General features: G+C 55.7%; 1 protein-coding gene across 1 annotated transcript; it reads right to left on the bottom strand.

Moving 5' to 3' along the window:
- Window positions 1–8453: 8453 nt before the first annotated feature.
- On the bottom strand, window positions 8454–10059 carry KCNJ4 (potassium inwardly rectifying channel subfamily J member 4). The gene has a single exon (XM_055566052.1). The coding sequence runs from the start codon at window positions 10057–10059 to the stop codon at window positions 8725–8727; it is 1335 nt and encodes a 444-aa protein (XP_055422027.1). The 3' UTR covers window positions 8454–8724.
- Between the last annotated feature and the right edge of the window lie 14315 nt (window positions 10060–24374).

Below are 24374 nucleotides of genomic sequence, written 5' to 3'. Positions count from 1 at the left end.
CGGCCATGTTCAGCCTCCAAAGGCCTCTCCCATCTCTCACTCCTCTGCTGCTAGACCACCCAGGTCTCCCCACGACCTGCAGGGAGAGACCCCTTCATCTGCTGAACTCTCCTCCTCTCCTGGCGCAGCCCCCCGCCACTCCTCGAAGTAGCTGACTCCCCCCACATCCACGGCCCCGCCCCATCTCGCTCTCCTCTCAGCTGGTGTCCACTGTGTTTGGCTCAGGGCCTGAAACACCATCCACCGTGAGGCCAGAAAGCCTGGGTGGAGCCCCGAGCTGCTGCGTGACCATGGGTAAGACACGGGGCCTCCCTCAGCCTCTTCATCTGTGGAATGGGGATAATAACAGCATTGCCCTTCCAGGGCTGATGGGGGGTGGGGTTGTCAGTCAAATGAGAAATCAGAGGTTAAGAGGCTCTGTAACCTGTAAAGCACGGGCGTTTCATTGTGAGGGGTTGCTGAGATTAACTTCAAGTTGTAAAGGGGGTGTGTGCACTGGGTGTGAGGGGCGGATTCACGGCTGGGGTTGGAACGAAGTTGCCGTGACCCCACCCACAGGCTTCAGGGACCAGCATCCGTGTTCCCCGTCTTGATGGTCAGGGAAGAGGCTGGGGTCACACAGCTGCTAAGCGAGGGTTGACACCAGGCCTGTCCCCAGCACTGGTGTCCCGGCAGCAGCTGGGAGTGGGTTTCTTTGTCCCCTCTGGCCTTCTGGTCATTTCCAGCTTGGGTTTTAGTGGCCTCATAGTCCAGCCCCTGTAGGGCCTCAGCAGGGAGTCCAGCCATACAGGGGACCCCAAACTGCCCCCTCACTGGTGCACAGGCTCTTCATCAGCTGCTCTGTTGGTCAGGCTGCCTTGGCCTTTTCCACGGAGCTGCCCCCCCGAGGCTTCTCCTTGAGAACGCCCCTCGGGGAGGGGCTCTCTGCTGGCCTCTCTGCCTCGCTGGATGCAGGCCTGGGGTTTGTCCATCTTGGGGCCCCAGAGCATCCAGCTCCTTCCCCATAGACCCACCAGGCCTCATGTGTGGGGCAGGCCACCATCTGCACCCCCAACACATCCCTGCCCTCCACTCTGACTGAGTGAGGGTCTCCCTGCCGAGCTGGCGCCTCCCTGCCTCCCTTGCTCTGGGCGGCTCTCCGCTTGGCTGTCTGAGTTGCCCTCTGCCTCCCTCTGGCTTGCTCAGAACCTTCCGTTCTCCCGCAGGCCACCTCCCTCGCCCACCATCCCCATGTTTCTCCGTCTCTGACTCTGTCACTGGCTCTCTGTCTGTGTCTCTCCACCTCCCCCACCGCTGTCATAGCTGCTCCCGCATCGCTGTAAAATATGCCCTCCAAACTGTCCACACTCCCTGAACCCTCTCCCACATTCCTGGATCCCTCCTTCAGTCCCTTGGCCCAGGTATTGGCAGGGAGGTCCAGGAGGAGGAGAGGAAGGAGAGGCTTAGACAGCCTGGAAAGAGTTGAGGAAGGGAGATAGCCAGCTGAATCTCTGCTCTGCCAGGCAAGGAAGGTCCCGGAAGCATGAGACACAGGTGCTGGCCTCCAGACCCTCATTCCAGGGACGCCACATCCCAGGAGGAGGTAATCCTAGTGACAGGTGGGGGGTCAGGGGTCTGATTCTGGATTTGGGGCTCTGCACCTGCTTCTCTGTATGGCATCTCAACCCCCCCCCCCCGGGCCTGTCTTCCCCCGTCCATGGGGACCAGGGGTCCCTCTTGGCCTCCTTCCCACGGCAGGCACTGTTAGAGCTGAAGCCAGCTCTCAGCCAGGAGGGGCTCTGGCCTACCTGCCCTGTTGCTATGGTACCTGCCGTGCAATGGACAGCTACGGCGACTGTAACCAAGTTTCCCTGGCTGGTGTCCCAAGCTTGAGCATGGAGTGTCGGGAATTGCCCAAGGTCCCATTTGGCATTGGTGGCAGGGCCAAGGCCAGAGGCCTCAGGACTCCCAGCCCAGACTTCTCTTCCAGCGCCACAGCCCAAGGCTGAAAGGCAGTGGGCCCAGGCCCCAGCTCCATCTTTCCTGTTTGGTTCAGTGCTAAATCCCTTCTCCTAGACCAGGCTCTTCCTTGCTCGCAGCAGGTGCTCAACAAATGTTTGTTCCACGAAGAAACGGATGAGTGACACAGAAGCCCTCTAAAATCTGCAGTGGCTGGGGCTGATGGCCAGGACCTGGGCAAACGCCTCTGGCTGGGATCCCAAAGGGCTTATGTAGGGATCTTATAACAGATTTGAGGCAGTGAGTGGAGTGAGTTTGGGGGCGGGGGTGCTGGAGGCTACCAGTAATTGGAGGAGGGGGCCAAACTAGACTTGGGTGTCCTCCCAGTTTTGCCAAGTGTCAGTTCTGTCCTTCCCCACCATGTCCCCAAGACCTCCAGCTGTCCTGAAGGATGTCGGAACAGAGCACTAGGTTGTCAGATGTGTCAGGGCCCTGGAGGTCATTAAGTCCAGCGTCTTAACTGTGAAGATGAGGGGAGTGAGCTTCAGAAAATGGAAGAGATTAGCCAGGATCACACGGTAAGTCAGAACCCAAGCTCCTTCTCTAGCCTCCCAGTCCTCACACACTGAGAGCTAAGTGAGCTATCAGGCTTCCCTTTAGTCATGGCTGCCAGGAAGCTCAGAGGTCAGTTTCGCAAACTGTGTCTCGTGTGGTCAGCTCATCAAAATCCTGCCTGGAAAGCAGTTCACATGATTTGGATCCAATAATATGCCCAAGACCACACAGGGTCTGGTCACATATGAAAGTGAAAAGAAAGTGAAAGTGAAGTCGCTCAGTCCTGTCCGACTTTTTGGGACCCCGTGGACTGTAGCCCACCAGGCTCCTCTGTCCATGGGATTCTCCAGGCAAGAATACTGGAGTGGGTTGCCATTTCCTTCTCCAGGGGATCTTCCCAACCAAGGGAGCGAACCCAGGTCTCCCGCATTGCAGGCAGACACTTTAACCTCTGAGCCACCAGGTCACATATGAGATCTCATTTAATCCAAACAGCAAAGCATGTGACATAGATACGAATGGCCCTTTTTAACAGATGAGGAAACAGGTTCAGAGACATAAATCAACTTGCCCAAAGTCACACAGCTGGTAACTGGTAGAGACAGAATTCAAAGCTAGGACCCCCTAGTTCTCATACTCACGATCTTTATAAATATTGACATCAATGCCAGAGCTCTCGGCTCCGTGCCCCGGTGCCAGCGCTGAGTGTGTTGCCAGTCAGTCTTCCGCATCTACTCTCACCCCGTCCAAGGGGAGCCCCTTGAGGAGCTTGTGGAGGTGGGGCTTGGTTTTGAAACTCCTCCCCTTTCCAATCCTGGGAGCCCCAGCCCTACACTGTCCTTGTGGAAAGATTCAGGTGCTGGGGGTTTGCATTTTTAGAAAGTCTGGCAAACACAGTCCAGAATTCTGTTAGTGCTTAGCCTAAGCAAACAGCCACAAGAAGGAAAAAAAGTTAAAAAACAAACGAAAAAAAGGCACAAAGATGTTGATCACAGCGTTGTGTATCTTGGAGAAATACTGGAATTCATCCACTTACAGGAGGGAAAGGGAGCCTTGGAAGAAAAGCTGTGACAAACCTAGACAGAGTATTAAAAAGCAGAGACATCACTTTGCCAACAAAGGTCCATATAGTTAAAGCTGGTTTTTCCAGTAGTCCTGTATGAATGTGAGGGTTGGACCATAATGAAGGCTGAGCACCAAAGAATTGATGCCTTTGAACTGTAGTGTTGGAGAAGACTCTTGAGAGTCCCATGGACTGCAAGGAGATCAAACCAGTCAACCCTAAAGGAAATCAACCCTGTATATACACTGGAAGGACTGATGCTGAAACTGAAGCTCCAATACTTTGACCACCTGATGCGAAGAACTGACTCATTGGAAAAGACCCTGAGACTGGGAAAGATTGAGGACAGAAGATGGGGACAGAGGATGAGATGGTTGGATGGCATCACCGACTCGATGGCTATGAGTTTGAGCAAGCTCCAGGAGCTGGTGATGGACAGGGAGGCCTGGTGTGGTGCAGTCCATGGGGTCACCAAGAGTTGGACATGACTGAGCGACTGAACAACAACAACACCCTGTGGTTAGGATTCTGCACTTTCGCTGCTGAGGCCCAATGTTCAATCCCTGGTCAGGGAACCAAGATCCTGTAGACTGCGCATCGCAGTCAAAATAATAAATAAACAGATAAATAAAACCACCAGTATCATCAGCTACACCCTCACCCTGCTAGGGGTTTTCTCAGCAGTGCTGGGCCACAAGGACTCTGTATTAAAAAAAAAGAAGAAGGAAAATGTGTAGAATCCACCAATACCAATAAACACCAGAAAAAGCTACAGTGAGAAAAGCCAGATCCAGGAAGAAGCAGCCAGGGTCACAGCCACGGGAGCTAACTAAGGCCTGACACAGATAGGGCGAGGATTTGACGGGGTCAAACAGCTGAGTTGAATGCCTTCTAGATTCTTTTCTATTTCTCTTTAAGCAGTGTGAGTTCATAAGGAAAATGAGTTGGGTTTTTTTTTGGAAGCTGGCAGGAAGGAAGCAAGCAAAGATGAACCTACAAGAATTAGGCCCCAGTGGTGGGGCTTTTATTTGGGATACGGGTGGCTGTCAGCTGCGTGAGTGGCACCCTCTTACGCCTTGGCCCCCACCTTGGTTCCCCTTTCTCCCACTTGATGTCCCGCCAAGGCTGTGACTGAAGGAGGGTAGATGGGGGAGAGGTAGGGTCCCCACTCTGGCTCCACAGGAGAGAGAGAGGGGCAGGAGCTAAGGAAGGGCTTGACGGCGCCTCCAAGGCCCCTTCTGTGACTACAAGCTCGTGATAGCTAATGTTCTTACACCCCCAGATTCAGCGATCTCCCCGCACCCCCATTTCAGGGCCGCCAGGAGCTGGGAGTGAAGGAGTGAAGCGAGAGATCAGAGGAGCTGCCTGCTGGGGAGCAGGGGAGGGGAAGGCAGGTGGGAGGGCTGTGAAGGGAGCAGGTGGGAGAGCCAAGGTGAGTCAGCACCGATGGAGCAGCAGGCTTGCAGCCTTGGAGCCTCCCTGCAGCTGTGTGCTCGCCTCTGAGCTCTGGGCTGGCTCCGCTGCGTGCCCCGCCCTCCCCAAGTCCCTGTGCTCCCCACCCCATGTCCTCCACTCTGATACCCCGAAAGTCCTTGCTGCGGCTCTCGTCAAAACTTGCCTACCCTGTATCACATGCACATCTCAACAGCTACCGGGGCCTTTCGTAAGGAGCCGCTGACATGAGTGTCTGAGCGAAGTGGCCAACCAGTGACGAGGAAGGTGTTTAGGAGGGATCTTGAAGTGCCCCCGTATCGCTCTGGATGGGAGGCCCGCTTAGGGTGGACTGCACACTCTGTCCCCCTGGTCCTTATGGGAGCAGGGCCGGACAACCTCTACCCTGTGTTCCAGGTGGAAGGTACCCGAGTCTGAGGTCCTCTTTAGCTACTGCTGGCTACCCTGGGTGCCAGAGCATCACTGAAATGAAGCAGGCAGGAGGGGATGAGGTCAGTGAGTCCTCCCACAGGCCTGCAGGGCTGGATGGAGGGATGTCACTGGGGTCAGGGAGCGAGACCCTGGGGTGCGCACACCTAGGGCCCTTCTGAGAACATGGGCAGGCGAGCAGCCACACTTGTGTCTGGCTGAGTGGTCCCTGTAGGCCCCTTCAAGGCCCCCAAAGGTCATGGGTGCACTCTGGGAAATCTGGATAGGGACAAAGGAGGAAGAGAGGAAGCCCCTTCCACCCTCTCTTAGCCCGGACCTCAGGAAGAATGGGAGTGAAGGGGAAGCTGGCCCCTGGGCCTCTGACAGGTCTCACCTTGGTTCAGACCAGCCCCTTAGTTCTCTGGGCCTCCATTTCCTCTCTGAGACCAAATCCTTGTCCCACCTACCTTGAAAGGTGTTATGCAAGTAATAAGAGACACTGTGATGCGTTCTTGGGCGCTTGGCCCCCTTTTCTAGGAAAGAGGCCTCAGGGTATTTTCTTAAACTGTTAAAGCATGTGGAATGCACCATGATTTACCCAAATGGCCAACATGAAATGTGACCCTTCACAAAGCAGCCAACCGCCCTTGACAGCAGCTGAGCCTGCCTCCAGTTCCCTGTGTTTCCTGAGAGGATGGGCATCTGTGTAGCAGATTCCTGGGAACAAGGAGGGTGCCCTCTGCTTCCTTGTACCCCGAATGTTGGGCACACAGTTGGCACATACAGTAGACTTAGAGCTGGAAGGAACCCCCAACTCAAAGATTCTGGGATAGACTAGCAGGGATGGCCACAGGTCCACCTGGTGTGTATGCCTTTTGCCAAGGGACTTGACCGTGCTCCCAGAGGATGGAGTCAACTTCCTGCCCTTTGAATCGTGACCTGGATTAGCGAATAAAATGCCATGAAAGTGACGTTATACAAGTTCAAGATTAGACTCAAGAGACCTTGCAGCTGCTGCCTTCACCCTCTTCGACTGCTGCCCCAAGACTCCGTGAAGTGATCTGGTGTAGCCTGTTGAAGGAGGAGAGGCCAATGGAGGAGAACCAAGGCCCCCAGGCCGGCAGTGAGACCTACTGCCCGACACGCGAGTGAGTGAGGACCTTATGGCCTGGCTGACCTCCACGCTAAGCAAGGCTGCTGGAGTGAGCCCACAGAAACAGGAGAGGAGCTCCCACCAGCCCACCCACACAACCTTAGAAAGAATAAACCAGTGTTGTCTATGTTTAGGGTGGCCTGTTACACAGCACAAGCTAACCGAAGCCTGAAGAAGGGAAGAGGCCCATCCAAGGCCCCACAGTGAGGAGAGACCAAGCCCAACTATGACCACGCTTCCCAGCTGCCCCCAGAGCCCTTCCGGCCGCAGTGTCCCGCAGTCAAGCTCATCAGCCCGGCCCTGTGTGTGTGTGTATTTCGAGGGTGTAAACCAAGTAGGCCCTTGCCAATTTCCCCTGAGTTACAAAGGGTTGGCTGACATCCACACAGGATGCCCATCGTCCCTTGAAAGGAGGTATGGTTCATTCCATTCTACAGAGAGTGAAACTGAGGCCAGGAGTTGGTGGGCAACTTGCTGACAGCCACACAGCTTGTTAATAGCAAAGGTCTGACTCAAACCCACTCAGGCCTTCTATGCCCATTTAGGGTCCTTTCCACTGGCTCCCAGAAAGGAGACCAGCAGGTAACAAAGTTCTCTCCAAGGGTCAGTCTCTCAGAAAAGGGCACACACATATACAACTATACAACACACACATACATACCACACACACATACATACACACCATACACACATACACACCACACATATACAACACATACAACACACACATACATATAACACACACATACATACACACCATATACACATACACACCACACATATATAATACACAGATACATACACACCATACACAAATACATATCACACATAAACAATACACACATACATACAACACACACATACATACACACCACACACACATACATACCACACATATACAATACAATACCACACACACATACATATAACACACACATACATACACACCATACACACATACATACAACACATATACAACACACATGCCACACACACATACATACACACCATACACACATACATACCACACATATATAATACACAGATACATACACACCATACACAAATACATATCACACATACACAATACACACATACATACAACACATGCATACATACACACCACACATGCATACATACCACACATATACAATACAATACCACACACACATACATATACACCATACATACCACACATATACACACACACCATACACACACACATATGCAGCACACACATGCATACCACACTTACATACACTTCATACACAGAGACACATGACACATACACACACACCCCATACGCACACACATACCACACAGAGACACACATCATGCTGATCTCTCTCTGCCCCTCTTTCTCTCTGTCTCTTCTTCCCAACCCTCCATTTTCAACCAGCCCACCCCTAATGGACCATATACTTTATTAAAAATATATAGTTACAAACTCCATTGTCAATCTGGGCTGGGCCTATGGGCCCAGAGGGACCGCAGGGAGGGATGGCCCTTATCCTGCTCCTTGGGGTCCCACTTCTGCACCCAAACCCAACACTATCCAGGGGCCAAGGCAGCTGGCTCTAAGGGCCTCGAGGGACCAGCCAGCTGGGTGGGGAGGGGGCAGGGTGCCCAGAGAGGGCCTGCACCGCCTGGTCCTGCGGGTACACATGGCAGAAGGTGGATTCGGTGCCTCCATCTTTCCATTTATAGATATTTACAAAAGAAAGTCATGAGCAACAGACCACAGTCATGCAGAAGAAACGCACCCCCCTCCCACCCTCCCAAACTAGCCAGTGGCCCACCCCAGAACCCCAAGATGCCCACCCCCCAACAGTCCAGGCGCCTTCCCCAAGGTTCTGAGAGCAAAGGGGGAATGTCCTTGAAGGGTCGGTGGGGAAAGGGTGGGGGGTCTGGGGTTCCTGAGCTCGCCAGTGGGTAGGTGCTGGGGAATCGAGCCGACCAGACCAAGGGTGTCCTGGCCCTTTCCCAGGCCTGGGTTCTGGAGTCAGTAGGAAGGGCTCTCCCAGTCTTTGAAGCCCCCAGGTCCCTCCAGAAGGTCCGGAGCCAGGGTGAGTTCTGTCCTGAGTGTGGAGGGGGTGTCCTGGCAGCCCACCCCCCAGTGAGGCTCCTGTGGGAAGCAAGAGGGCGGGCTTGGAGGTCAGATGGCGGACTCCCTGCGGTAGGAGATGTTGTCCAGCGGGAGGGTGGCTTGCATGCGCTCCAGATCCAGGTGGCTGCCAAACTCCAGCATCCGGATGATGCCCGCCTCCTCCTTGGAGCCCGCCTCCAGGCCCAGGCCCGCAGCCACGGCGGCAGCGGCCGCAGCCTCCTCCTCCATCTCCTCTTCCTCCTGGCTCATGAGGGCCAGCTCGTTCTCGTAGCAGAAGGCACTGGGCGGGGGCGGCGGGGCGGGCAGCACGGTGATCTTGCTCTCCTGCAGCTCCCGGGCGGAGCAGCAGGGCGTGCCGGCCACCTCGTAGGTCTTGTGGAAGCGCGAGTAGTCCACTTTGTAGTGGCTCTTCTCCTCGAAGACCACGGGCTCAAAGCGGTGGCCCCACAGGATCTCGCTGGCCAGGTAGGAGCTGCGGGCCTGGGTGGTCATGGCCGTGGCCTCCACCATACCCTCCAGGATGACCACGATCTCGAAGTCCTCCGACTCCAGCTCCTCCTTGCCCATGCCATACAGTGGGCTGTCCTCATCGATCTCGTGGACAATGATGATGGGCGAAACCAGGAAGATGCGGTCCAGGCCGATGTCGTAGCCCACGTTGAGGTCCCGCTGATCCAGCGGCAGGTACTCGCCCTCCTGGGTCATGTAGGGCTTGATGAGCTGGGCCCGCACGTGGGCCTCCACGATGTGGCTCTTTCGTAGGTTGCCCACGCGCCACATGAGGCAGAGCTTGCCATCGCGCACCGAGATGACGGCGTGGTGGCTGAACAGCAACGTCTGCGCCCGCTTCTTGGGCCGGGCCATCTTGGCCATGATGGTGCCAATCATGAAGGAGTCGATGACACAGCCCACGATGGACTGGACCACCACGGCGATGACCGCCAGCGGGCACTCCTCTGTCACACACCGGAACCCATAGCCGATGGTCGTCTGCGTCTCCACCGAGAAGAGAAAGGCGCCCAGGAAGCCATTCACATGCATGATGCAGGGCTTGGGGGCCACCGGTGCCGCCCCACTGCCTCCCGCCGGGGCCCCCGCCGCGGCCCCTGCCGGGCTGGCCTCCAGGTCACCGTGGAAGAAGGCGATGCACCAGAAGAGGAGGCCGAAAAACAGCCAGGAGACGAGGAAGGCCGCAGAGAAGATCATGAGCATGTAGCGCCAGCGCGTGTCCACGCAGGTGGTGAAGATGTCCGCCATGTAGCGCTGCGACTTGTTGCTCAGGTTGGCAAAGTAGACGTTGCATTGGCCGTTCTTTTTGACGAAGCGGTTACGGCGTTTCCGCCGGGGCACGTGGGCCTGCCCGTTGCGGCTGTGCCCGTGCATGTCCTGAAGCCGGCGTGGTCACCTGGGAAGACGCAGGGCCTGCAGGGGAGAAGCCAGACACATGAGGTGCCAGGGAGCGAGTGGGTACTATGGGGGACGGCTCTCCAAATGCCCCCAGGGACCCAGGTTCCAGGGTGGCAAGGAACCTGCCCAAAGATGCCCAGGAGGGGAAAAGCCTGGACTAGGACCCAAAGTTTCCTTCACCCCTCGGGCAGAATGTTAAGATGGTTCTGACAACAGCGAGAAAGTGCCTCTGTGGCCAGCCCAGCTCCAGGGTTGGGGCCTGCTGGACCAGTAGCTGAGGCCAGTGGGATTCAGGTCCGAGTCCCAGCCCTTCCTGCTGCACCCTCTGCCCATCATCCCCCCGCCAGAACCTCCTTTGATTGCTCTTCCTTTTCCTTCCAGGAGCTTCTGGATGCCCATCTCAGCACCGCCCCCCACCGATCATCCCACTGGCCCTGAACAGAGGCTGTTGTGAATGCTCTGGGTCCCGCTCCCCTCCCTGTGTTCAGCCTCTGCCCTTTGGGTCTCTCAAGGGCTGGACATTCCCTTGTCCTGTCCAGTTCAGCAGCCACTGGCCACCTGTGCCTTTTACATTCAGTTAAAATTAAATAAAACATCAGCATCAGTTGCCCAGTTGCACTAGCCACATTTCAAGGGCTCAGTAGCCACGTGTGGCTACTGGCTACCACGCCGGACAGAGCAGGTTCAGGACAGTCCCTTCAATGCAGAAGTTTCTTCTGGATAGCACTGGGACCCACAGCCCCACCTCAGTTCCTATCCTGTCCCCAGACTTGTCGGGAGCTGCGGTGGATGAAGACTCCAAAGTGGTGGTCAAGATGGAAGGAAGGGGAGCTCTGAGTTTTGACCCCCGGTTAGGCATCCCTATTTCATATCACAGGTGAGGGAATGGGGGCTTAGAGAGGAAAAGTGATCTATCCAAGGCCACACAGCAGGTAAGTGGGTCCAGATCCAGGAGTGTCTAACTCTTCAGCCCCCAGGTGCTGTCATTATCACTGAGTTTACTGTGTGGAGACCTGGGGCAGGGTGGAGGGGAGGAGGGAGGCATCATACTACTACTACCTAGCTATGTATATAACTGCAGACAACTCATTTCTCCTCTCTGAGCCTCAGTTTCCTCATCTGTAAAATGGGGATGAAAACTCTGCCTCACAGGAACCCAAGGAGACTAGGTGCTCTGTGAAAGCCAGTGCCTCCTGCCTTCCTTCCCGCTTCCCAGGGAGCAGGAGGAAGCTGGTGAGAGGTAGGATTTGCCTGTCAGCGTCCCCAGCTGTTTCAGTGGAGGCGGCCTCTCACCCTGCTGGGTGGTGGGTGTACCAGCTGGCCCATGGAGGGCAGACCCCCCTATCACCTCTGCCTTCCATGGGGCCCCAAGAGAGAGATGGTGTTGTCCAGGGCCCCAGCTGGCTGGCAGGGCTGGGGCTGGGCCCAGGCCCGGGTTCCTAGTAACATTTTGGCCCAGAATTATATAAGGCTGGAAGTTTCTATTTTCTGTTCTATTCTTCTTCCTGATCTAATTGTGCATCTGTGGCAATGTTTATACACTTCCCCGGTTCAGGACAACTCGGTTGCCGCAGCAACCGGTGCGCGCCAACGCTGTAATTTAGAGATCAACGGCTTCAGCGCCTGCCTCTTCCCAGGAGAAACTCCCTCTCTCAGCCCAGGGAGAGCGAGCCCTGCCCCCCCCCACCCCCACGGTCACCCCACCCTGACTCTGGGTTCATCTCCCTTCCCCCCCTTAAAATGAGCTCCCTGGACCCCCCCAGTCCTGGAAGTCCCAGATCCACCATGTAACTTGGGCAAGTTACTTGACAGCTCTGAACCTCAGTTTCTTCATCTGGAAAATGGGACCAGTGAGACCCATGGGTCTGAAGATCTCACAGGTGATGAATGGGGGTGGGCAATGCCAGTCCTTAAGAGGTCCTGGTTTTAGTTGGGAGTCAGCCCCTCTCTGCTACCCCCCTAGCATCCCAATGGCCAGGGCTCCAGGCGGTAGTTCCAAAGGGATTGGGGGCCAGATGTACCTCCTAGGCTATAAATGGCTTTCAGGGAAGTCTTCCTTCACTAAATATGTCCCTTTTCACCTTGTCTCATCATTGCCAATGCCTCCATGAGCACCACAGAAAGAACCAGAGCCCAAAGGAAGGGTTTCAAGATGAGTGATTTCAAGACCCTCATTTTGGTGTTTCCCTGGTGGCTCAGTGGTAAAGAATCCACCTACCAGTGTAGGAAACTCAGGTTCGATCCTTGGTCCAGGAAGATCCCACATGCCTCGGAGCAACTAAGCCCCTGCAGCACAACTACTGAGCCTGTGCTCTAGAGCCCGGAAACCGCAACTACTGAGCCCTCGCGCCACAACTACTGAAGCCCATGCACCCTGGAGCCCACGCTCTGCAACAAGAGAAGCCACTGCAACGAGAAGCTGAGCCCTGCAACTAGAAGTAGCCCCTGCTCATCACAACTAGAGAAAAGCTGGGCAGCGGGCAGCAATGAAGACTTAGCACAGCAACCCCCCCCCCCAAAAAAACCCAACAAAACCCTCATTTTACATCTGAGGCAAGGAAGCTCAGAGCTGGGATGAACTTGCTAAGGGTCCCAGAGCAGCTGGGCCAGCCCTGGGCGATCACCTCAATCCCACTCCTGGAAGGTCAAGGTGCTCCTGGAAAGAGGAGCTTCCTCCCTGGAGGGGGTTGGGGTAGGGTGTGGGGTGTGGGAAGAGAGGGCCCCAGTCCAGCCAGGCAGGCCCTGGACCCAGTGGCCACGGCCTTGCAGGATAGAGCTAGAGGGGACAGACAGCAGTGATCTGAGCTTTGGTGGCTGAGGATGGTGGGGCCCAGAGAGAGTGAGAGTCCTGCCCTAGGCCACAACAGGGGCCCTCGGAGCTGCGGGCCTTGTCTGCTGCCCAAAGGGACTGGCCCTGACCTTGGGGATTCCTCTGGTGCTGCAGGAGAGGGCGCTCCCCGCTCCAGCGATGCCCGCTGTTTCCCATCCCTGAGTGGAAGTGACAGAAGTCTCAGTCAAGCCCCAGGAAGAGGCTCCGCTTGTCCCTGCCCCCATGCTCCCCACCCTCTACACTCACATCCTCCACTTCAACGCAGCCCCAGCCCCGCCCTCTAATCAGCCCCGCTTCTTCGGCCCCCACCCTCTTATCAGCCCCTCCCTCCCATCAGCTCCGCCCTCTCATAGGCCCCGCCCTCTTATCAGCCCCGCCCTCCCATCAGCTCCACTCTCCCATCAGCCTGGTCCTCCAGCCCCAGCCCCACACGGTAGCCCGGTGGGGACTCTCATCTTCAGGCCCCGCGCCTCCTCTCTCGGTCACAGCACCCCATTTCCCGAGCCCCTGCCCTAGGCTAGGCCCTGGGCCACCCCCGCCGGGTGCATCAGCTCGGGATCAGAAACGTCCACTCCTGGGGGGCTGGGAAAGCAGACACCGAGAGCAGGTGCTGCCCCCAGGCCCGTCACCCTCCACCTCCGGGAGCCGGTGTGTGGCGTGTGCCCCTGAAGACCCTGGGCTGGTGAGAGGCCCAGCCCCTCGTCTGCAGTGACCCGTCCAGATACACCGCTGCCCCGTCACCGCAGCCCCTGCAGGAGCCGGGGTGGGAGCTGGGGCGGGTTGCGCTGTGCTGCCGGCACCAGCATCACCGCAAAGCGAGGAGTCCGACACTTGGCGAGTGCCCGCGGATCACTGAGGCCAGAAGATGGCCAGCTTTTCTGTCCCTCACTTGTCACACGGGTCTTCCTGGCGAAGGCACAAGGGCCAGAGGGAAAAAGTATGAAAGAGAAAGGGCCACAGATCATGGGAGAGAAGCGACGGGCATTGACAATTGGGCACCACCCCCCTCCTATTGAATATAGATACTTTATTAAAAGAGAGAGCAAGAGCCCTGGCTGTTCAGGTGCCTGCACCATGGCTACAGTTAAGTGTACTTTTCTGGAAGGCAGGGAGCTGGACTTACCCACTTGCACCGAATGTAGCTCTTGAGCACGTTCTGGAGAACAGAATTTCCAGAATGGGGGCCCTAAGGGTTGGCCCCCTGGCTGCCTCCCTGGGTGATCTGGGACAAGCCCATCCCCTCCCCACTGGGTGCTTCCTGCCTTTCCTGTCCTTTATTCTAAGAGTGCAGCCTGCAACATCTTTCGTGGTGAATGTTCTTGCTTTTGGGGAAATGATGGGGATGGGAGATGCTGGTTGCTTTTTTTTTTTTAATGTAATGTCCTTTCTTGGCAAAGTGGAGCATCGACAATGCTGTGCAAGTTACTTTTTTGAGGTGGTGGTTAAGTTTGCTATGCGGTGAACATCTGGATCCTAGACAACTAGGGAAACTGAGGCTGAGAGCAGGGCTGCAGCACGCGAGTTGGCAGCTGGCAGATACTTGAGCCTCTGGGAGGGAGTGAAGGTGACCAGCAGGGTTGTCAGCTTGCTCTCCTGCCCCTTCCTAGGGAGTTAAGGAGGGCTGGACCCTGCCTGCCAGGGGGTCCGGAGAGGCAGGAGGACCACCGCGCCCCTGTGTCCTCTTACTTTCCTTATGATTTTATGACACTGAATGCTCCCTCCTTGCCCACAACTCCTTTTGCAAAAAAAAAGAGAAGCTGCTAAAGTGGCAGCAGCTCCTGCAGGCTCCAGCAGCCCAGGCAGACTGTGGGGTGAGTCTCCCCACGAGCACCCTGCCCCTCGTGGGAGTCACAGTGGTGTCTGCAGGCACATCATGCAGGCCCTCCAGCCCCAGACAGCAGCAGCAGTGGGTCCTGAGACCCAGGGCAGGGGGGTGCACTCAGCCCCGAGATGCGGGAGGGAGGTGGGGGGGCAGAAGCCTGGATATAGGAAGCCCTTAGCCCAATGGCCCTGGAGAAGAAAATGACAACCCACTCCAGTATTCTTGCTTGGAGAATTTCATGGACAGAGGAGACTGGTGGACTACAGTCCATGGGGTCGCAAAGAGTCAAACACGACCGAGCGACTCACACTAGCCCAACGGCAGGACTGCGGGCATTCCTTTGGTGTCAGTGGAACAACAGAGAGGTGAAGGCTCTGGCCCGTGGTCACACAGCTCAGCGTGGGCCCTGCTGAACCTGCCATCCTTCTCGGTGGCCGCCCTCAGAGAAGGAACACTCTGGAAGTGCCAGCTCTATGCCAGGCGCTGCCTGGTCTCTCTCACTGAAGCATCACTGCAACTCTTTGTTAATTTAACAAGTATTTATTAAGCACCTACCACAGCAACAAGCAGGGCAATTATTTCTCTTCCCAGCTGAAGAATCACAGGCTGGGGGTGGGGTGGGGATGGGGGAGTAGAGATGGGGGTCACACAGCAGACGAGGCAAAACCAGGATTCTGACTCAAGCCTGCTGGCTCCAGGCCCTGGCTCACCCTGATTCCCAGCCTCTGGCCTTCCAATCACCTCTCACGATGCCCTATGCAACCCAGACCGCCTCGCGCCTCTCCCCAGCCCTCCAGGCTCAGCCCGAGCCCCCTGAAGTCTTCTGAGGCTGCACTGCCAGCTGCCAGCCCTGCTTCCTTGCAGCCCCTTGGCCATCACTCAACTTCTCTTCAACTGGATGAAAACATGGGCTGGTTAAAGCCTCACATTTGGGGCTTTAACCAGCACGTTAGGCTCTTGGGCTCAGTTCTGTCAGCCTTCTAGCATGTCTTCTGTGAACCTCAGTTTGCTTATCTGCAAAATGAACATGATGCTAACAATGCCTACCTCACGTATTTAATAAAAACATTGGCTGAGGGGTCAACAGGGCATTGCAGGTAAAACGCAAAGAATGAGATGAGATGAAAATGATGATGACGAGGATGAGGTAAGAACTCTGGCCTGGAAGACCAGAAACCCAGCTTCAAGACCCGGCTCCACCACTAACTGTTCCAGCCAGGGGCTCCTTCTCTCCATTCGTAAGATGGGGGACCGTAATAGCTCTGCGGCAGGGGAGTGGGGAAGAAGGAAATGGAATGAAAGAAGGGCCCAGCACAGTGTCTGTAATTAGGCAGGCGATGGGGTGGGTGCTTCTGAGTCTAAGCAGCCTCCCCCTGTCACAAGCCCTTCTTGGACCTGGAGGGGAGACTGACTCTTCTCCAGAGGGCGAACCCACAGGGCAATGCAGGTGGTGCAGGGCTGGGGTGGGAGGTATAATTTCCCTGGGGGAGGTGGGAGGAATTAACACCACTGTCCCATTTCCCAGCCCTCTGAGGGGCACAGGGCCTCCCTCTACCCCAGCTCTGACTGAGGCCTCTCAGGCCTGGACTATCTGGTTGAGGGATTGGGGGATTGTCCTTTAATCATATACACCCAGGGATTTGGAGGAGGGAAAAGACTTAATGCAGGCAGCTGAGCTCAGTGCCTCCAAGAGTAAGAGGCACTGAGGGCGCAGGAGGGTGTCCTGTCCTGCCCACGGCCCTCTGCAGGCCCCTGTCCTGCTCTGCAGGCCCCCAAGAGGTTGAACTATCTTCTCTTGACGAGTCTTGAGATCCCACACCTTCCCCTTCCCAGGGCAGTGACTCTGACTCTGGAGTCTCTGTGCCATTTTCTGACTGTGTGACCTTGGGAAAGTTACTTAACCTCTCTGGTCCCTGCGAGCCACATCCTTAGATGGGACGAATAGTATGTCTCACTGAAGAGTAAATGGGATCATGCACAGGTGCCCAGCACAGAGTAAGAGGTTGATAAGTGATACAAACAGTCCTTTTCTGAAACTCCATCCCTAGATTTCAGAAGTCCTGCCCTGCAGCCCACCCTGCACCATCACGTGGCCACATCCAACTTTTCTTCCACCAGCACGAGGGAGCAGGTGAATAAGAGCAGTGGCCTCAGACTCTCACAGAGCTGGGCGGGGAGCAGGCTCAGTCCTGTCTGGCACCAGCAGGATCCTTGACCTCTAAGCTTCAGTGTCTTCATTTGCAAAGGAACATAGGAATGCCTACCTTGCAGGGTGGTATCCTGAGGGCCAGAAGCAGATTGTCAACTGTCATAAAAGTGCAGGGCACACTGTGGGGACTCAAGAAATGCTCTTCCTCCCCCACACCTTCTTTGGTACCCCAAAATCCCACTGCACGCGCAGTCCCTCCCTCACTGGGCACGGTGTGACGGATCAAAATCCACACAGAGCAGTTAATACGCACTTGCTCTGGACGGGCACTGTTCTGAGTGCTTTACTCTGATCAATTCCTGCCGTCCTCACCGTGACCTCAGAGGAAGTTTCCATTTTCAGCCCTACTTTATTTATTTATTTATTTTTAATTTTTTTTTTTGGCCACACCTCGTGGCTTGCGGGCTCTTAGTTTCCCGACTAGGAATCAAATCTGTGTCCCCTGCAGTGAAAGCGTGAGTCCTAACCACTGGGCTGCCAGGAAATTCCCTGTCCCTGCTTTAGAAGTAAGAAAACCAAGGCACAGAAAGGTTCCGCAAGTTGCCAAAGGTCACACAGCTCACAAGTGGCAGAGCCAGGATTTGGGCCCAAGCAGTTGATGCCAGCGCACATCCGTTAGACAGTCTGCTCTCCTGGCCTTGGAGTAACGCTGTCACATCAAAAGTCTCTTCCACTTGGTAAGCATTTATCCCTCCTGCCCTTCTTCGTGCCGAGTTCTGTCCAGTTCAGTCTTGTCAGGAAAGGAGAAACTGGGTCAGAGGGCAAGCTGGGGCCAAGATCTGGGTCTCTGACTTCAGGCCTGGCCAGGTCTGAGCAGTGTGGGGCGAACTGGCTCATTCCTCCAGCTCTGCACCCCACCTCTCCCTCCAGCCATTCAGCCATCCGGTGAGCAGGTTTGGAAAGCGAATTCCCCAGAATGTCCAGATGGGCCTTCCGGTCATGGCCAAGTGGCAGGAGGATCCAAGGACCCAGCTCTAACCTGCAGAGATGCCCTCTGCTGAACTGCCGAGGCCTGGCCCCTTCTATGACTGATGGCGGCTCCCTACCCCCAAAGGAACCCCTTCTGTTGGCCAGACAGTCCCACCAAAGAGGCCCCTTAAACACCTTTGTCCTCTTCCTTATAGGAATTTGAAGGCGGATCCCCAAAGGCTTCTCTTTCCCAGAACAACCTCAGCTCCCTCACTAGTAGGGGAGCCAAGGCCTTGCTGTGGCTTCTAGGGACTCTCTCTGCTGCCTGCTCATCCCTCAAGGGCACTCACTCCTACTGCACACTTGCCTCGGTCAGGCACCACGTGGACTCATCCAGCTTCTGGGTAACACATAACCAGCATTTGCCTAGGCGGCAGCCATGGATTATAGCGAGATGCTTGAAGGAAAAGTATGGGGCGATATGAGAAAGAAGACAACGGGCCCTGCTTTGATGGGGGTCCCTGAAGGCCTCGTTGAGAAAATGATGTTTAAAACTGAGACCTGAGGAGTTGGTGGGAGCCAAGACAATCCGGAGAGTTGTGTGTCTGTGTGAAAGGTAGGTGTAGAACATTCCAGAAAGAGAATCTGCAGCAAGACTAGAGAGCAGGAGTGAAGTGAGCCAGAGGAAGGAGAGCTGCCCCAGAGGAGGCCCCGGGGAGCGGGGCGCAGGGCTGTGGAACTCACCCTCATGGTTACGGGAAACGGCAGGCGGTCAGGTTCTGCCTGGTTTGATCCTTTAAACTTTCACATGACATCTTTAAGACAACTAGGGATAAGCAGCCATTATAATAGACCCTTGTGTATCCACCACTGGGCTTCAGAAAAAAAACATCCTCAATATGGCCCCAGTGGCACCCCTGTCCTTGTCTGGCCTCAGAGGCCACCGCTGCCCCAGTGTGCCCGCATACTGGGGGATGAGATGTGCCAGGATGCTGTGTGGGGCACAGTGGAAGCTGGAGGTTGGCAACAGGGCTACTGCTGCTGCCCAGGCGGGCGATGATGGGCAGCTTGGAGCTGCGAGGGTAGTGGCAGTATTGCTCGAGAGAAGTAAACAGGCCGGGTCACATTCTGGACAAAGAGCCCCCAGGCTGTGGGGGTGGGCTACATGGAGGGTAGGGAAGAGGGGTGTCAGGAATAGGTGGTGGTGAGATGCTGAAAGAGGACCAGGTCTAAGGAGCAACAGTTCCCAGTGAGCAGTGGCCTTGGAATGGCCACATGGGGAAGTCCAGGAGACCCATCTGATGGGCACACCTCGGGGAGGTTGTAAGGTGTGACAGTGGATGAGATCTCCTGGGCAGGAATGCTGGATGAGAAGAGAGGGGGGCTTGAGACCCAGCTCCAAGCATCTCCTGCACGTCAACGAAAACCTGGCTAAGCAGATGGAGGCCAAGAGGCAGAGGGAGGGGAATGTGAGGATAGCGGGGCCCTTGAAGCCAGGAGAAGGGGGGAGGTGAACAGAGTTGACCAGTTGACCAGACCAGCCCAGCCCACCAAAGCCAGTGGCCCCACCTGCCTTCCCCATTGGGACACATTCTCTCTTCCCAGCCAAAAACGGGTGAAGACTCCTCACTGGCAGAGGAGAAGGCAAGGTGCTGGGCAGAGCTGGGGGAGGAGGGGAAGGCAGGGCAGGAGCAGAGGTGACTTTAGGGCAGCCCACGACTGCCCTCCCCACCCCAGCTCCCCAGCCAGGGTGGGGGTGGAGATCCTGGCCAGCCCCTCCCCCATTGTCCCCATGACCAGCCCCTTCTGCATTGTCCCATCCTTGGCTGCTCAGCAAACACATCTCCAGGAGCTGGGGCTGGGCAGGTAGGTCTCTCAGACTTGCGGGAATCGGGGCTGATGCCCCTGGCTCACACAGGATTCCCTGGATTCTCCATGCGGCTCACAGGCCAAACCTGAGAAGAGGTGTGTGTAGCGGGGGTGGGTAAGGGGATCAGAGTTGAGCGCCAGGGGTAATTCGGCAGAGGCCACCCCGGGTGGCTTCGGAGAGCCACAGGACTGCTGGCGACAGTTGTGTGGGCCCTGGGACCAGGGCCACAGACAGGCAGGCACTTGAGGAGCCAGGTGCCGGGTGTGCCTGGCCCAGACTGGAAGCTGCCCAAACAGGATGGCGTGCCACGTAGCCAGGAAAAAAGGAGGGGGAGGCCGGTCAGGAGCAGTGTGGGTCTCTAAGATGTGTTTTTAAGTGAAAAAAAAGGCAACCATGGGGAACACTGAGTATAGTATCTACCATTTGTACAAAAAAGGAGACGGAAGAAATTTATAGATACACATATTTGCTCGTCTGGGCTTGTCTGCGGATGGAGACCCAGGAAACTGGTGACACGGGCTGCCTCCGGGGAGGGGAAGCAGGTGGCTGGGGAAGGGGTGGGAGGAAGAACTCTCACTGTATTCCTGTTTGTGTCTTTTTAATGTTAGAACCGTTTGAATGTATTACCTACAACAACAACAAAAAAGACACATAGAAAACTTTCAAATTAGTGTGTCCATATGTGTAGAAGGGTCATAGCATTCATAAGGTCCTCGAAAGGGACTATGATCCCGGAAGGCGAGAGAACAAACACTTCACTTTGGTGCTGACTGGCCGTGGAAAAACGTCTTAACCTCTCTGAATTGCTTCCATAAAAAGGGGAGGGATAACGCCCACTTCACAGGCATGTTGCAAAGATGAAGAGTGACCTTGGAGGGTAAAGGGTTATCAGCTGTGCATAGACGCTTCTTGAAGGGGATGACTTGTCCTCCAGCTCTCTCCACAGCCCCTCACAGCCCCTCCTGAGAGCCCACGGTCTTCCCAGCGGTTCTCATGGAGGCCGCTGGCTCGCCCCTGCCTCCCTCCTCAAGTCTTCCAGGTCTGACGGCCTCTCTCCAGGTCACCCCTCTCCCAGCCTCTCTGTTAGAACCCACTCAGTGTCCAGGCTCAGCCTCCACTTAAGATACCACCTGGCCCCGATTGCTCTCCTGCTTTGGGGTCAGGAGGCATCACGAACCCAGCACTGCTAAGATGGGAGGATCGCCCCTCACCTGCCTTCCCCATCTCAGTCTGTGACCTCCTGGGGGCCGCTCAGGCATCACACCTTCAACCCTCCCCAAACCCAAGCATCAGGATAACAGCACAATAACCAACATTTAGTGTTTACTCTCCCTAGGGAAGGAAACCACAGACAGAGGAGCCTGTGGCCTGCAGTCCCTGGGGTCGCAAAGAGTTGGACACGACTGAGCGATTAAAACAAGTGTTTACTCTGGGCCAAGCCCTGGAGGCTCCTTTGACCGTCATGACATCCCAGAGTTGGGTGCAGCTATTTTCATTCCCCACTGTCCCCCCAGGAGTTCAGGAGCTGCCCCCAGCGGGTGAACGGAGGGACTGAGACCTGGACTCGGGCCCCACGCTGAGTCCATCCAGCCTGCAGCGCCCTCCCTGCAGCCAGCCACACCCCCGCCGGCAACTCCGTGGGGTCCTCTCTGAGCCTCCTGCCTCCACTCCCCATGCAATCCTGTCTCCGCACGGGCTGAGGACCCACGTCACTCCTCAGCATGAAGCTCTGCTTCTCACCAAGCCCTCCTGCCCTCTGATCTCCCCTCTCCACTCCCACCCTGACCCCACGCCCACGCGGGTCTTCCTTTTTGTCCCTTTGGGTCCGTACATTGGCCGCCCCTTCTGGATAAGATCCTCCGAGACTCCCCGCTCGTACCTTCCTACCATTCCAGTCTTGACTCAAAGGCTGCCTCCTCCGAGAGGTCCCCCAGGTGCTCTCCGTCTGCGTCCTGATCTTCCGCACAGCGTTTGTCTGATCCAAACCTATTTCACCCGCAGTCTTTGCAAGTGCTGAGGGACCTCCACCCTCGGCTTCACCCCGAACCCCAGTGCCTGGCACACAGGGACAATTTATAAACATCCGACGACTGCCAAAACCAAGATAATTTCAGCTTGTCATAATTCCCGTAAAGGACCTAAGGAGGGTGATGTGACAGAACGTGACCAGGAGGAGCTATTTTTGTCACCAGAGTCAGGGAGAACCTCTCAGTGGAGGTGGCCTCTGAGCGGGGACCAGAAGGAGACCTTCCGCAGTGCTGGAGCGGGGCAGGACGTCTGGGGCCTTGGCCTGCGCCTCACGCTCTCATGGAACACTGGCTTCTTTGCAGGTGTCCCCAGGTGTCCTCCCAGTGGGGTGCCCAAGGTCCTAGGCCCAGAAGAGAAGCTCCAAGAACAGAAGCGGGCAGTGGTGGTGTGGGCCACAGGCAGGGTCAGCAGGAGAAAGCGGTAGACAGGCCTCGGAAGGGCCAGAGACAGCAGTAGGAACAGTCCTGCTCATCCACAGCCATGAGGGACTGTCGCTCTCAGAATGCCTACTATGTGCAGGCAAAGAGCTACAAGCTCACCCGTCATTTTTGACCATCTGAGCTGGCTCCTGAGGCCAGACTCTCAGACTCCATTTATTCATTCCTTCATCACCCTAAAAACATGCTGAGCTGGAATGGCAACCGCCCTCCTGCCTGATGCTAAAGCTGAAGCTCCAATACTTTGGCTATCAGATATAAGCGCCAGCTCATTGGAAAAGACCTTGATGCTGGGAAAGATTTAAGGCAGGAGAAGGGGACAACAGAGGATGAGACGGTTAGATGGCATCACCGACTCAATGTTCCTGAGTTTGAGCAAATTCTGGGAGATGGGGAAGGACGGGGAAGCCTGGCGTGCTGCAGTCCATGGGGTCACAAAGAGTTGGACACAACTTAGTGACTCAACAACAACTCCTGCCTGGTGTGTGTCCAACACAGTCCAGTGCCTTCCCTCGGAGGGCACTCTGTGAATTATTGTGGAATGAATAAACATTTATTAAGCAACCTACTGTGTGCGGAGAGAAACAAATGAATACGACAGCACTCTGCTTTGCTGAGTTCTGTGTACAAGTATCTGCAGACAGGAGGAGAGGGTCCTCACGGCCAGAGGGCTTAGAGAGAAGGTCCCCGGAAAGACATGGAGCAAAAGACATTCCCCAAAGGGGAACCAGGGCTGGGCGGGGCAGCAAGTGGGACCTAGGCCTCAGGGTGGGATGATTAACCAGGAGGCTCAGGGGCCTGGAGCTAAGTGGGCTACTGGAAAAAGACAGAGAGGTCTGAGGAGAGAAAAGCAGCAATTTTTGGCACGTACATTCTCAGAAACCAAACACCCCAGAAAAAAATAACCTGGACACTCAAGCCTTTCTCAGTGGCGCTTCCAAGATTTCTACACAGAGGAGAAGCTTTCCAACTTTCTGATCAAGACCCAGAGTAAAAGCAAACATACTGTACTTGTTACACAATACGGTCCATATATTTTAAAAGCTGAAATAGGAGCCTCACCCTATTCGCTCAGTCGGTAAAGAGCCTGGCTGCAATGCAGGAGACCTAGGTTCGATCCCTGGGTCGGGATGATCCCCTGGAGAAGGAAATGGCAACCCACTCCGGTATTCTTGCCTGGAGAATCCCATGGCAGAGAAGCCTGGTGGGCTACAGTCTATGGGTTCGCAAGAGTCGGACAAGACTGAGTGACTTGCACGCACAGGAGCATCACAAAGTAATATTTGCCCTCACTACATATAAGTGTTTGAAATCTTTTTATTTCATTAAAAAAAAAATAAGTAGTGGACCCACAAACTCAATTTCACAACCATTAACAGGTCAGGACCTGGACACAGGTTGAAAAGCACAGACCTTCGTGGTGCTTAGGAGCTGTGAATGGTTTGAGACGGGATCTAGAGCTTATCTTGAAGCTGTGAGTGACTATTCTTGGATCGTGGGCTTTTTTCGGGGTCGGGGGCACAACTGTGGGGTGAGTTGTTGGAGGCCAAGGGGGAATATTTGGACAAGACTGTCAGATCCTTACGATCATAGGACCACTGTGCTGTGGCCCAGACAGGAGTGACTTCAGTTCTGGGTCCAATCCCTTCCCCGGTTCTGGGTTAGAACCCACTGCTGTCCCCTACAACAGATGCTAGAGCAGTTGCTTGCCCACCTCCCATGATAGGGATCTCAGCCCCTTCTCAGCAGCTCCCTCGAGTGTGGGGAGTGAGGCTGTGCCAAGCTATTAAGGCAGCTGATGACTAGAAGTCCTTCCCAGGGCTGACTGTCTGTTCTCCCTGTCCCCTGGCCTGTTATCTCAGGGATTCGGGCCAGCTTGAGCACGAGGCTATGGCCTGCTCTCTGCTCCACTTGGGTCCCTCTCCTCCCTGTGGCCCGGCTCCTGCCCTGTGTCTAGGGGGTGGCCCTGGGGCCCAGCCAGAGAGAGGCTCTTTCCAAGGTCAGCTGGCCTCAGGATCTGCAGCTGCACAGCCCAGCGCTGGTGCTCAGCCAGCCCTGCACCCCCACCCAGCAGGTCTGGAGGGCTTAGCGGAGAGATCAGGTGCCGACACTCAACACAGCCAGAGCAGCAGAGCCTGAAGGTGATGGCCGAGGACCTGGAAGTCTGCCAAGAGTGGCCACTGAGT

Source organism: Bubalus kerabau, chromosome 1 (genome assembly GCF_029407905.1).
Source record: "Bubalus kerabau isolate K-KA32 ecotype Philippines breed swamp buffalo chromosome 1, PCC_UOA_SB_1v2, whole genome shotgun sequence".
In the NCBI taxonomy this organism is placed as follows: domain Eukaryota; kingdom Metazoa; phylum Chordata; class Mammalia; order Artiodactyla; family Bovidae; genus Bubalus; species Bubalus kerabau.
Note: the sequence above shows the minus strand (reverse complement) of the source record. Positions and strands in the feature narration are given on the sequence as shown.